The sequence below is a fragment of the Sminthopsis crassicaudata genome, chromosome 6, assembly GCF_048593235.1.
Source record: "Sminthopsis crassicaudata isolate SCR6 chromosome 6, ASM4859323v1, whole genome shotgun sequence".
NCBI classification, from domain to species: Eukaryota; Metazoa; Chordata; class Mammalia; order Dasyuromorphia; family Dasyuridae; genus Sminthopsis; species Sminthopsis crassicaudata.
This window is the reverse complement of record NC_133622.1, coordinates 184,747,990-184,759,433: the sequence shown is the minus strand read 5'-3', so window position 1 is coordinate 184,759,433 and position 11,444 is coordinate 184,747,990. Positions and strand designations below refer to the sequence as shown.

The window sequence follows — 11,444 nt, the reverse complement described above, 5'->3', positions numbered from 1 at the left end:
CCATCATCTCTCTGTCAAAAAGTAGCTAGAATATTTCATCATTAGTCCTCTTCAATTATAACTGGTCATGGAACTGATCAGTACTCTTAAATCTTTCAATGTTATTTGTCTTTACAATATTGTACATTGTGAACATATTGTCCTTTTAGGTCTGCTTACTTTACTTTGCATCAGTTCACACAAACTTTTGTGGGTTTCTCTGAAACCATTCATTTAATCATTTCTTATGGCATAAATGTATTGCATCATATTCATAAACCATACTTTTTCAGCAATTTCCCCAAATGATGGGCCTTCCTTGAGTGTGCAATTCTTTGCCAAAAATAAATCTGCTACACACATTTTTGCACATATGAATCCTTTTCCTTTTTCTTCGATTCCCCTCATCTCCTACACTCTCACAATAGTCCTATGAGAGAGAAAAGTTAATAGATACATGGAAAAGTCAGGTGAGGGCTCTCACATCAGAATCACATTAACAGTTATTTCACTTTACACCAAAAACTTCCCATTGCTTTCTACAGCTGACATTCTATTTAAAAACACCTTCCATGTGAAAGACAAGCATGGAGACAAGAGTTTAATCAAGTGTATTAACTGAAAAATTATAATACATATATAATAAAGATCATATATGTGTATTTATAATATAAATATTAGATTTCATCCAAAAGATGATTTATAGAGATATTAAATGGACCTCATCTTAGATATAAGCATCCAAATATATCCTGTAGATCGGAGCAACAAGTTTCATTTGGGTATCGATAGCACTTTTTACAAAGATGGAGAATATAATGGTGCAAATGATCAATCCATCAAGCTAGGACTTACCAATGTTAGTATGTTATATTTATGAAAATGTATAGAATCTAAAAAGATAGAACATTACTCTGCCTTTGTATGTTATGCAGCCTTGCTTGTACACTTCCAAAGAGATCCCAATAATCTCTCTGGATTTGAAGTAGACTCCAAAGTTTACCTACTAGTGAAGAAACTAGCTTTCTAATGGAAACCAAGCCCAATGTCAAGACAACAGTCTTTCATTAAAAGAGAAAATGAAGAAGAGAAATTGGGATAACACAGCTTCAAGGGAAATGCTTAACTAGACTTTTTAATGGAAAGTGCAATATCTAAATGATAACTTTGAGCAGGGGATCAGAGCTATTCTATGTCAGCTGCTTGGATAATCAGACATGTGGGAAAAAAGTATTTGAGTGGGAGAATTATTTTGTAGGGTTTTCTGGAACTGGCATACTTTAACCAATTACCATGTTACTTTGTGATGATGAAGAAATTCTCCACTTAAGTCCTTCTCAGGTACCTCAGAGGTTTAGAGAGCAAGCTAGAAAAAAAAAAAAAAAGAAAGAAACCTCACTTTATTAAACTAAATACTAAAATATGGTAAGGTTGTAAATACTATCTATAAAGGGAGTGGCCATGCTGATTAAATCAAAGATAAGGCTAATAAATTATAAGGGACAAACTTGGCCCTAAAAAGATAAGAGAAGATGTCTCGTACTCTTTCTTCAAAGTGGGAATCCTAAAGTACGGAACATTATATATATGAGATTTTTTCCATGTTTTTGAAGGGATTGTTACCTTTTTTCCTACATTTTTTTCAACATTTGTATTTTTACTTTTCTTCTAGTCAATCTGATGGGTGTGAAATTATACTTTGGAATCCTTTCAATTTGTATATCTCTGATTATTAGGAATTTAGAGCATTTTGCCTATCGTGATTACTGATTTCTTTTTTTTTCATTAATTTAATTTTAATAATAAAGTTATAAAACAAATTACCTAAGAAGAAAATTTAGTGAAATAGTTAAATCATGGTTTAATTTTTCAAGAAAAACTTATAAAAGGGTTCTTGCAAATAGAAATAGTACATTGGCAAATCATGTAAACTATATATTTTTTTTAGTTATTTAGTATTTTTAATTTATAGAAAATAGAAAGGCAGAAAATAAAAATAAAACAAAACAAAACAAAGTAGATTTTTGCCATGTGCCCAGCAGAATGTCAGGGAGGATTCAAAATATAACAATGAATTTCCAGTTCAAGAAAGGATATATAATAGTAAAAGAAATTATATTCATAAGTGTCCATGTTTTCTTTACTTCTTTGAAGTCTATTCTTTTGTTCTCTGCTGTGCACTTGCATTTTTTTTTTTACTTTTTTCTTTTTTTCTCTTACATCTCCCCCAACTCCCTGAAACAGGCTATAATTAAGCACAGCTATATTTAATAGCTTATACACAAAGAGATACACACACACAAACACAGACATATATACACACAAATACATTCACCCTCATCCATAGATACATATATATATATACATATATCTACATATACACATACATAGAGCAATATGCATATATATATATATATATACTCACACACATACATATATATATTTTTTTATATATATGTATGTATACCAATACGCCATTTACCCTAACTTGCCTTAAATTAACCATCTTCCACAAATGGATCCCTCCTTATCTTCTCCCACCCTTTGTATCTCCCTCTGTCTTTCCCTTCCTCCTTATTGCTTATAGATTTTTAAAATAGATTTCATGGTATATATGTAATGTTGCCTATTTAACCCATTTCCAATGTAAGTAGGTTTTCAGAATTATGAACCCTCCTCTCCACTCAAATGCCTATGTGTCTATTCTTCCTCTCATTCATAAATCTTTCTTTTGAGTTACCCAGTTCCTGATGTCAATTGTAAATGTATGGTATGCCTTTCTACATAGAAAACATAAATAATTTGTCCACATTAAGTTCCTTAAAATTAATCTTGGATAGTGGCCCTTATATGTTAAACTTTCTACTTCTGGTTTGTTTGATAAAAATTCTTGAAAATCTTCAAGTTCATTGAATGTCCATTTTTTTTCCATTAAATATTATAGATAATTTTGATGGATATGGTATTTTTGGCCACAGGCCTAGTTTTTTTTTTTTTTTGATTGTCAGTATATATGATTTCAGGGCCTGAAGTCTTTTATTGTGGCTATTGATAAGTCCTGTAAAATTCTAATTGTAGCTCCAACATATTTGAATTTTTTTCCTTGTTTCTTGCAAGTTTTTCTCTTTGATTCTGGGGGTTTTGAAATTTGGCTATAATTTTCTTATGTATTTTTCCACAAAGAATAACTTTGTAATAATGAGCAGTGGATTTTTTTTCCTATTTCTACTTTTCCTTCATTATCACTCCAAAGCAATTTTCTTGGATTATTTCTTGCATTATTGTATCAAGATTTTTTTTTTTAGTCACAGCAAAAAAAAACAAACAAAAAAAAAAAAAAACAGTGGTCAAATTATTTTTATATTTTCTCTTCTTGATCTGTTCTCCAGATCTGTTGTTTTTCTTATAAAATGTTTCACATTCATTTCATTCTTTATATTCTCTTTTGTTAATTCTTTGTCTCTTATAATTTCACTGACTTCTCCTTGCCCAAAGAGTTATTTTCATCACTTTCTAAGATTCTGTATCTCCTTTTCTAGTTGGATACCTTTTTTTTCATAATCTTATTTTTCTTGGATGGTTTTTTATTTTTTTAGTTTTCCTTGATGTCTCTCATTTTATTTTTAAATTCTCCTTTGAGTTCTGTAGTTCTCTCTGCTCAGGAAGCATTCATCATTACTCCTTGGGGTAGAAGTTCTTTTTACTTCAGTGTCCTCCTCTGAACATGAACCCTGGTCTTCTCTATTCCCATATTACTTTACAATTTTCCCAGCAGTTTTTGTCAAATAGTGAGTTCTTGTCCCAATAGCTGGGAGCTTTGAGTATATAAAAAACAAGGCTATTATGCTCATTTGCTTCTGTATATTTTGCATGTAATCAATTCCATTGATTAATCACAGTGTCTTAGCCAGTGCCAAATTGTTTTGATGATGGTCACTTTTATAATATAGTTTGATATGCAGGTCTGCTAGACCTCCTGCTTTCAATTTTTTTTTCATTGATTCGCTTGGTATTCTTGACTTTTTCTTTTTCTAACTGAGTTTTTTCCTAATCTTACAAAGTAAATCTTTGCTAGTTTGGTTTAATACTAAGTAAATAAATTAATTTAGATTTATTGTTACTTTTATTATATTGGCTCAGCTTACTCATGAGCCAATAATATTTCTCCCATTATTTAAATCTGTCTTTATTTGAGTGAAGAGTATTTCATAATTGTGTTCACATAGTTTATGTGTGTATGTTGGCAAGCAGACTCCCAAATACTTCATAGTGTCAGTGATTATTTAAAACGGAATTTCTCTTTCTGTCTCTTCCTTCTAGGTTTTGTTGACAATATGTAGAAATGTTGGTCATTTACGGATGTTTATTTTACATCCCACAATTTTGCTAAAATTCTTGCCTTGACTAGGTTTTTAATTGATTTTCTTAGGTGTTCTTAATATCATATTCTCTGCAAAAGAGAAAGAAACAGGGACAGAGAGATAGAGATAGACAAGGAGAGAAAAACATTAAAACAGAGAGAGATACAGAGAGAATTTTGTTTCCTCATTGCCTATTTATTTCAATTTTTTTCTTGTCTTATTGCCACAGTTAACATTTCTCATAAAATATTGACTAATAGTGGTGATAATGGGCATCCTTGCATCACTTCTAATTTTATTGGGAAAGCTTTGCGCTTTATCTCCACTGCAGAAATCGTTTGCTCTTGGTTGTAAATAGATATTAGCTGTCATTTTAAAGAAAGGCTCCATTTATTCTTATGCTTTCTAGCATTTTAAATAGGAATGAGTGTTATATTTTGTCTAATTGTGACATTCACTTTTCAACATCCTCAGTCAGTCCCCACCCTAGTTTCCTCAGTTCTTTAGTTCTGGCTAAATGCCACTTCACAAGGAAGAATTTTGTTGGTTATTGCCTTAGAATGGAGAATAAAGGCAGCAGTAAGGGCAGGGAGGTGAGGAAAAGGGAGATGCTGACAAAAACTGTAGCAACTGCAAGAGAGTTGCTGAATTGATCCAATGGCATAATAAGCCCATAAGTGAGGTTTGAGAAGTGGTTAGGTTTGGAGAATGTGTCTCATCCTCTATCTTGTTGGCACTTATTACATTATCAATTATCCCCCAATTCATATGCTACTGCCTTATGTTCCTTACTGGACTGTAAGTTCCATGAGGGTAGGAATTCATAAGATTATTAAACTTTGAGCTAGAAGAAATAATAGAAACCACTTAATCCCATCATTTCATCTTGTAGATGAAATAACTGAACTTGGGAGAAAAGAATTGACTTCCTTGAGTTCAAGTAGCAGAGATAAGATTTAAAATCTGTCTGTTTGACTTCAAATTCAGAATTCTTTCACAATATACAGTGAGGAAAGTCAAACAAAAAGATTGCAAAGGCTCAGTTGAATAATCTCTTTTCTTCAAGTAAGTTTGTCCTCTGAAGTTTTCAGGCTAGCAAGTTCTTGCTTCCCCCTCCTGACATTGTAAAGCTAAACCAAACACCTTCAAAGTTAATATCAGCTATTTACTCTGACCACACAGGGGACTCTGAGTCAGGAAAAAGACCATATTTTACTAACTCCTGTCAGCATGACTCATTCCCTGATGGAAAAATCAATTGTTTGCCTTAAAGAAAAACACTCGGGGACCAATTGCTGCTGTCTCCCAAACCCCAGGTGATGTATCTTCCATGACATGGGCCAACCCATCTGGGAAGGCAACTATCCTCCATCCTTAATAAGAATATCACTCTTTCCCAAATTCCCCCTATGAGGCAGGGCCAGGGAAGAGAATAAGAAGATCCTCTCTACTGCTCTCTCTCTGAGCAGCATGAAACAATGCTGGGCCTGCATATTCCCAAGTCAAATTCAAGTGCACTCAGAATCCTGGAGCTGAGACAGATTTGAAAGGCTTTCTAGGTCTCCCCTGCCTGAATCAGAAATACCCTTTAGGCTACAAAATCACTGGCTAGACATTAGCCGGCCTTTTTATAAATACTTCAAATGACAGGCTATTCACCCCCTTAATCACAAAATCTTGGAGTTGGAAGGGGAAAAAGATCCACCCATCTTACCAGTTCCTGAACTGGAATATTTCCTAAAAGATTATTGTAACTTTTCAATTTGCTGTTTTGTTTTATATCTAGTACATACCTATTTTTATACATGCTCTCCTATCAGAAAGTAAGCTCCTTGAGGGCAGGTGCTATTTTCTCTGTGATTATTAGTATATTACTATGTACTTAGCACATAGTAAAATATTAATAAATGCTTATTGATTAACTACTTGATCTATTTAGTGACCTCCAACTATATATAGATAGATAGATAGATAGATAGATATAATAGATATATAGATAGATATGTTTATCTATCTATCTATCTATCTATCTATATCTATCTATCTATACATATATATATATATATATATGTATCGTCTTTCAAAGAAAAATCATTCTACTTTTTGGACAGTTCTGATTGTTACCAAGTTTATTTTTTTTCTTCTGCTCAAGAGGGCCTATCTGCCCTCTTTTATCAATTGCTCTCAATTCTCCTGCCTAGGATCAAGTAATATAAATCTTATCCCTCTTCCCTGTCTTCATATATCTGAAAACAGAAATAATATCCTCTTGAAGCCTTCTCTTTCCTAGGATTAGTATAACCAGTTTACTTAAAAACCTTAAAGAGGTCTCTTTTCACCATCTTGTCCATTGTTCTCCAACTTGTCACCACCTTTCCTAAAATAATAATAATAATAATAATGATGATGATGATGATGATGATATCCAACTGAAGAATTATATTGATGGTGTGGATAATTTTATAGCCTAAGTCGCTATCAATGGCAGCACCAGGATATCTGAGATATCTGAGATAAAAGATACCAATCCTTTTTGGTCCCATCCACTTGGAAAAAAGGGGATTATGGACAATCAAAGAAAGCATGAAGCCACTGGGAATCTGGGAGTTCAGGAATGCTGATTTGCATCATTTGCCAATTTTTGAAGTGTAAATGTTCCCATACTTGAGCTAGCACAACTATTTACCCAAGTCTTACTTGAGCTTCACAGATGGAAATGCTCTCTTCCTCATTTGATCTCAGAATGTTCATGTGCTGTACATAAGTACTATGTATTGTAAATGAATTTGTATTGTAGTTATAAGGATTCTTCCCCTATTAAATCAGAAGTTCCTGGGGGTTCAAATGGTGTCTCACTCTCCCCAGTAGCCTGAGTTTCCAAAACCTTACTAAATATGATACATGCTCCTTAACTGTTTATTGAAAGCTTCTGAGATTGTCAAAGTTTTAGTGTCATCTTTATTTTACTTATTCAACTCTTCAGGACACCCCTGTTATTTTCCACCCCACACACTCCCACATACACATTTATGGGCCTGATAATTACCTTCTTTCTTCTTTTCTGTCCCATCTTAATTATGCTCTTAGGAAAGGATTCATCTCCAGGCAGCAGCAGCAACAGGAAATATAACAATCTATTGAAAGAAGAGAAAGGCATTAAGTTATACCCAGAAATCAAAGATAACGAACCCTATAATTCATGAATTCTTTAGTAGAGAGTATTCATTTGGAATAAAGAGACTCAAGTTCAAATGATAATCCTGACACCTACTGATTGCATGACCTGGTGCAAATCATTTTAATTCAACTCAATTTAATAAATATTTACTGAGCACCCACTATGTGCCAGGGGTTCTCAAACTATGGCCCGCAGACCAGATGCGGCCCACTGAGGACGTTTATGCAGCCCGCCGGGTTATGGCAAATGGGCTGAGGGGTGGAGACAGAGTGTCCAGCCCTCCCACAGTCTGAGGGACAATGAACTGGCCCCCTGTTTAAAAAATTTGAGGACCACTGTGCTAGCTATTTCACTTCTTTGAAATTTAGTTTCCCTCCCTTTACTCCCTCCCCTAAATGACAGGCAATCCCATACATGTTACATGGAACTTTGAAGGCATAATTTTCAAATTATTTTCTAAATGGCTGAACCAATTCACTGCTCCACCAATAGTATATCGATGTGCCAGTTTTACCAAAGTCCCTTTAATATGTATCATTTTCTTTTTTGTCAACTTTGGCAATCTGAAAGGTATGAAATGAAACCTCAGAATTGCTTTAATTTTCATATCTCTAACTATTATTTGGAATATTAATTCATATAACTATTGATAGCTTGGATTTCTTCCTTTGAAAATTGTCCATATCTTTTGAACATTAACCAACCAAGAAATAAATATTTTTCTTATAAATTTGAATCAACTTCTTTTTGTATCTTGGAATTTCTAGTAATTTTGAAGAAGACTTCTACTAATATCTTTATTCTAATGCTTCCCTATATCACAGAAAGGGCCTGGACCCTCAAAGTAGCATAAGTCCCAGAGAGTCAAGCAAGCAGTCAGTCATAAAGCATTTATTGTAGGTGAAACATTGGACTAGGAACTATGGATATACAAAAACCAAAAATAAAGGAAGGAAAGAAATAAGGAAGGAAGGAAGGAAGGAAGGAAGGAAGGAAGGAAGGAAGGAAGGAAGGAAGGAAAGAAGGAAGGAAGGAAGGAAGGAAGGAAGGAAGGAAGGAAGGAAGGAAGGAAGGAAGGAAGGAAGGAAGGAAGGAAGGAAGGAAGGGAGGGAGGGAGGGAGGGAGGGAGGGAGGGGAGGGAGGGAGGGAGGGGAGGGAGGGAAGGAAGGAAGGAAGGGAGGGAGGGAGGGAGGGAGGGAGGGAGGGAGGGAGGGAGGGAAAGAAGGAAGAAACTATTTCTATTTTCAAAGAGTTTATCTTGGAGTTGAACTATGTGCCTTTCATTTGGGGTTAGTCCCACCTCCAGGAAGCTAGACATAGGAAGTCTTTGCCATGTATGCCTCTGGGGAAAGTACCTTTTCTAAAGAAAGCATCAATTTTTTGAAAAGCTAAAAGGCAAAAGATTTTTAAAGAAATCCTCTTCCCTCAGATCTGATTAGGGAAAATAGGCCTAATTAGTCCTACTACATTTTCACCTTGTGTAATTATACCCAAGAAGTTCTATTTAATTACTCTGGCAGAATCTAAAGAAATGAGTAGCATATTTTTATGGTTAAGAAATTGCCTTTCTGCCTTCTGGAATTTGCCCTCAGATGCACAGTTTCACCATTTATTGTTTGTTAGATATGGGGAAAGCACTGACCTAGGAACCAAGAGATCCAACTTTAATCATGACTCAATATCCAACTTATTGTATGACTCTGAGAAAGTCCTTTTCCTCTCAGCGCCTCGTTTTCCTGATACATTAAATGGCAAGGTTAGATGAGATGATCTCTGGGTCCCTTCCAGCTCATTCTGTGATTCTATGATTCATTATTAGAAAATAAAATGTATGCCCTCAATTACCCTGGGGTGAGGCAAGAATCTGATGACTTCTTGCCTCTGTTCTGAATTCATTGTGTGCAAAGCAATCACTTTGAGAGAGTAACTTCCCAGAAACCATCAGATCAAGGATGCCAAGTTGGAAAGTATCACTTCCTTAGTGGAGGAAAAGGACATTGGACTCCAAGTCTATATGGGAAGAAGAAAAGGGAGGAGGGGAAAAGGCACCTGGTAATCACTGATTGTTACCATTTTCAAAATTTAAAATGTAAATAGTATGGAGAGATAGTAAAACTTGATATCAGGTATCAAGAACAGTGGTTCTTTTTAGTACTAGATTGTTAAATGGATAGCTAGTGTTGGAGTCAGGAAGTCATGGCTTAGTCTAGCTCTGGCTAATCTGGCTAATATATGCTGTCTCAGTCAAGTTGAAACCTGTTTAAGATTTTAGCTTAAAAAGGCCAACATCTCTCATTGCATCCTAACCTAACCACTGGACCCAGGTGGTTCTGGAGGAGAAACTGAGGCAGGTGACTTTGTTCAGCCCCTCTCACTCAATCCAATTCACCTGCTTGTCACAGCATCACCTCCCTGATATCATGGTTGCCTTTAAGAAGGAAGGACAAACAAATGGTGCATACTAGCGTGTTATCCCTGAACCAGAAGCCAAATCTCTCAGGGTCTCAGAAAACTCTCTCAGTCTTTAAGTTCTTACCTGCTTACCTACATTGTAGAAGGATTTTCCTCCTTCAAGGCTTCTCTATAATGATCAGACCCCATCGCTATACCAGATTCTGCCCGATTTTCTATTCTTCTATCCCAATTTGTAAGATCCAGTGCTCATTTCCTTTCAACGTCCTCATCATTCTCAACTTGAACCCCAATCCCTCCTTCTTGGTGAGAATCAGATGTAGAATAGTGATTCCATTTGTGGGTTCCTCTACTTCTTAGAAAATAAAGTAATCATTAGAGACACAGAGTGCTGTGATTGATAGACAGAACCTAGGACTGGGAATCAGAAAGCTCAGGATTCAAATTCTACTTTAGATCTTTGTTAGCTCTGTCACCCTAAGCAAGTGACTTAAGTTTCCTCATCTGCAAAATGGGAATATTAATGAATATTAATACTACTTACCTCACCAAATTTTTGTATCAAATTAGATATTTGTAAATTAGTTTACATGCCTTAAATTAAAATATGAATGTTAAAATGCAACAACAAGAGATACAAAGAGAAATTCCATTCCAAACAAATGTTGAGAGTATAAAATATTTGGGAATCCATCTACCAAAGAATAGTCAGGAATTATATGAGCAAAATTACGAAACACTTGTCACAAAAATAATTTAAATTATTATCAGATTTAAATAATTGGAAAGACATTCAGTGCTCTTGGATCGGCCAAGCGAATATAATAAAGATGACAATACTCCCCAAACTAATCTATTTATTTAGTGCTATACCAATCAGACTCCCAAGAAACTATTTTAATGACCTAGAAAAAATAACAACAAAATTCATATGGAAGAATAAAAGGTCGAGAATTGCAAGGGAACTAATGAAAAAAAAAGTCAGAGGAAGGTGGTCTAAGTGTACCTGATCTAAAGCTATATATTAGCAGCAGTCACCAAAACCATTTGGTACTGGCTAAGAAATAGAATGGTAGATCAGTGGAACAGATTAGATACAAAGGACAAAAAAGGTTACATCTATAACAATCTAATATTTTACAAACCCAAAGATACCAACATTGGGGATAAAAATTCATTATTTGAAAAAAACTGTTGGGAAAACTGGAAATTAGTATGGCAGAAATTAGATATGGATCCACACTTAACACCATATACCAAGGTAAGATCAAAATGGGTCCATGATTTAGGAATAAAAAATGAGATAATAAATAGATTAGAGAAACAGAAAATAGTCTACCTCTCAGACCTGTGGAGGAGGAAGGAATTTATGACCAGAGGAGAACTAGAGATCATTATTGATCACAAAATAGAAGATTTTGATTACATCAAACTAAAAAGTTTCTGTACAAACAATACTAATGCAAACAAGATTAGAAGGGAAGTAACGAATTGGGAAAATATTTTTAAAGTTA

The 11,444-nt window shown here is 34.6% G+C and overlaps 1 protein-coding gene across 1 annotated transcript; it reads left to right on the top strand.

Moving 5' to 3' along the window:
• Nucleotides 1-694: 694 nt before the first annotated feature.
• Nucleotides 695-1,009, top strand: POLR2H (RNA polymerase II, I and III subunit H). Its single transcript, XM_074272805.1, has 2 exons — nucleotides 695-800; nucleotides 870-1,009. The coding sequence occupies exons 1-2, from the start codon at nucleotides 695-697 to the stop codon at nucleotides 1,007-1,009; spliced, it is 246 nt and encodes an 81-aa protein (XP_074128906.1).
• Nucleotides 1,010-11,444: the final 10,435 nt, after the last annotated feature.

What these genes read in the sequence shown, in the direction of transcription:
- POLR2H (XM_074272805.1), top strand. Translation starts at nt 695, where the DNA reads ATGGACCTCATCTTAGATATAAGCATCCAAATATATCCTGTAGATCGG. An exon ending in CAAAGATGGAGAATATAATG is followed by an intron (nt 801 to 869) that starts GTGCAAATGATC and finishes GAAAATGTATAG; the next exon opens with AATCTAAAAAGATAGAACAT.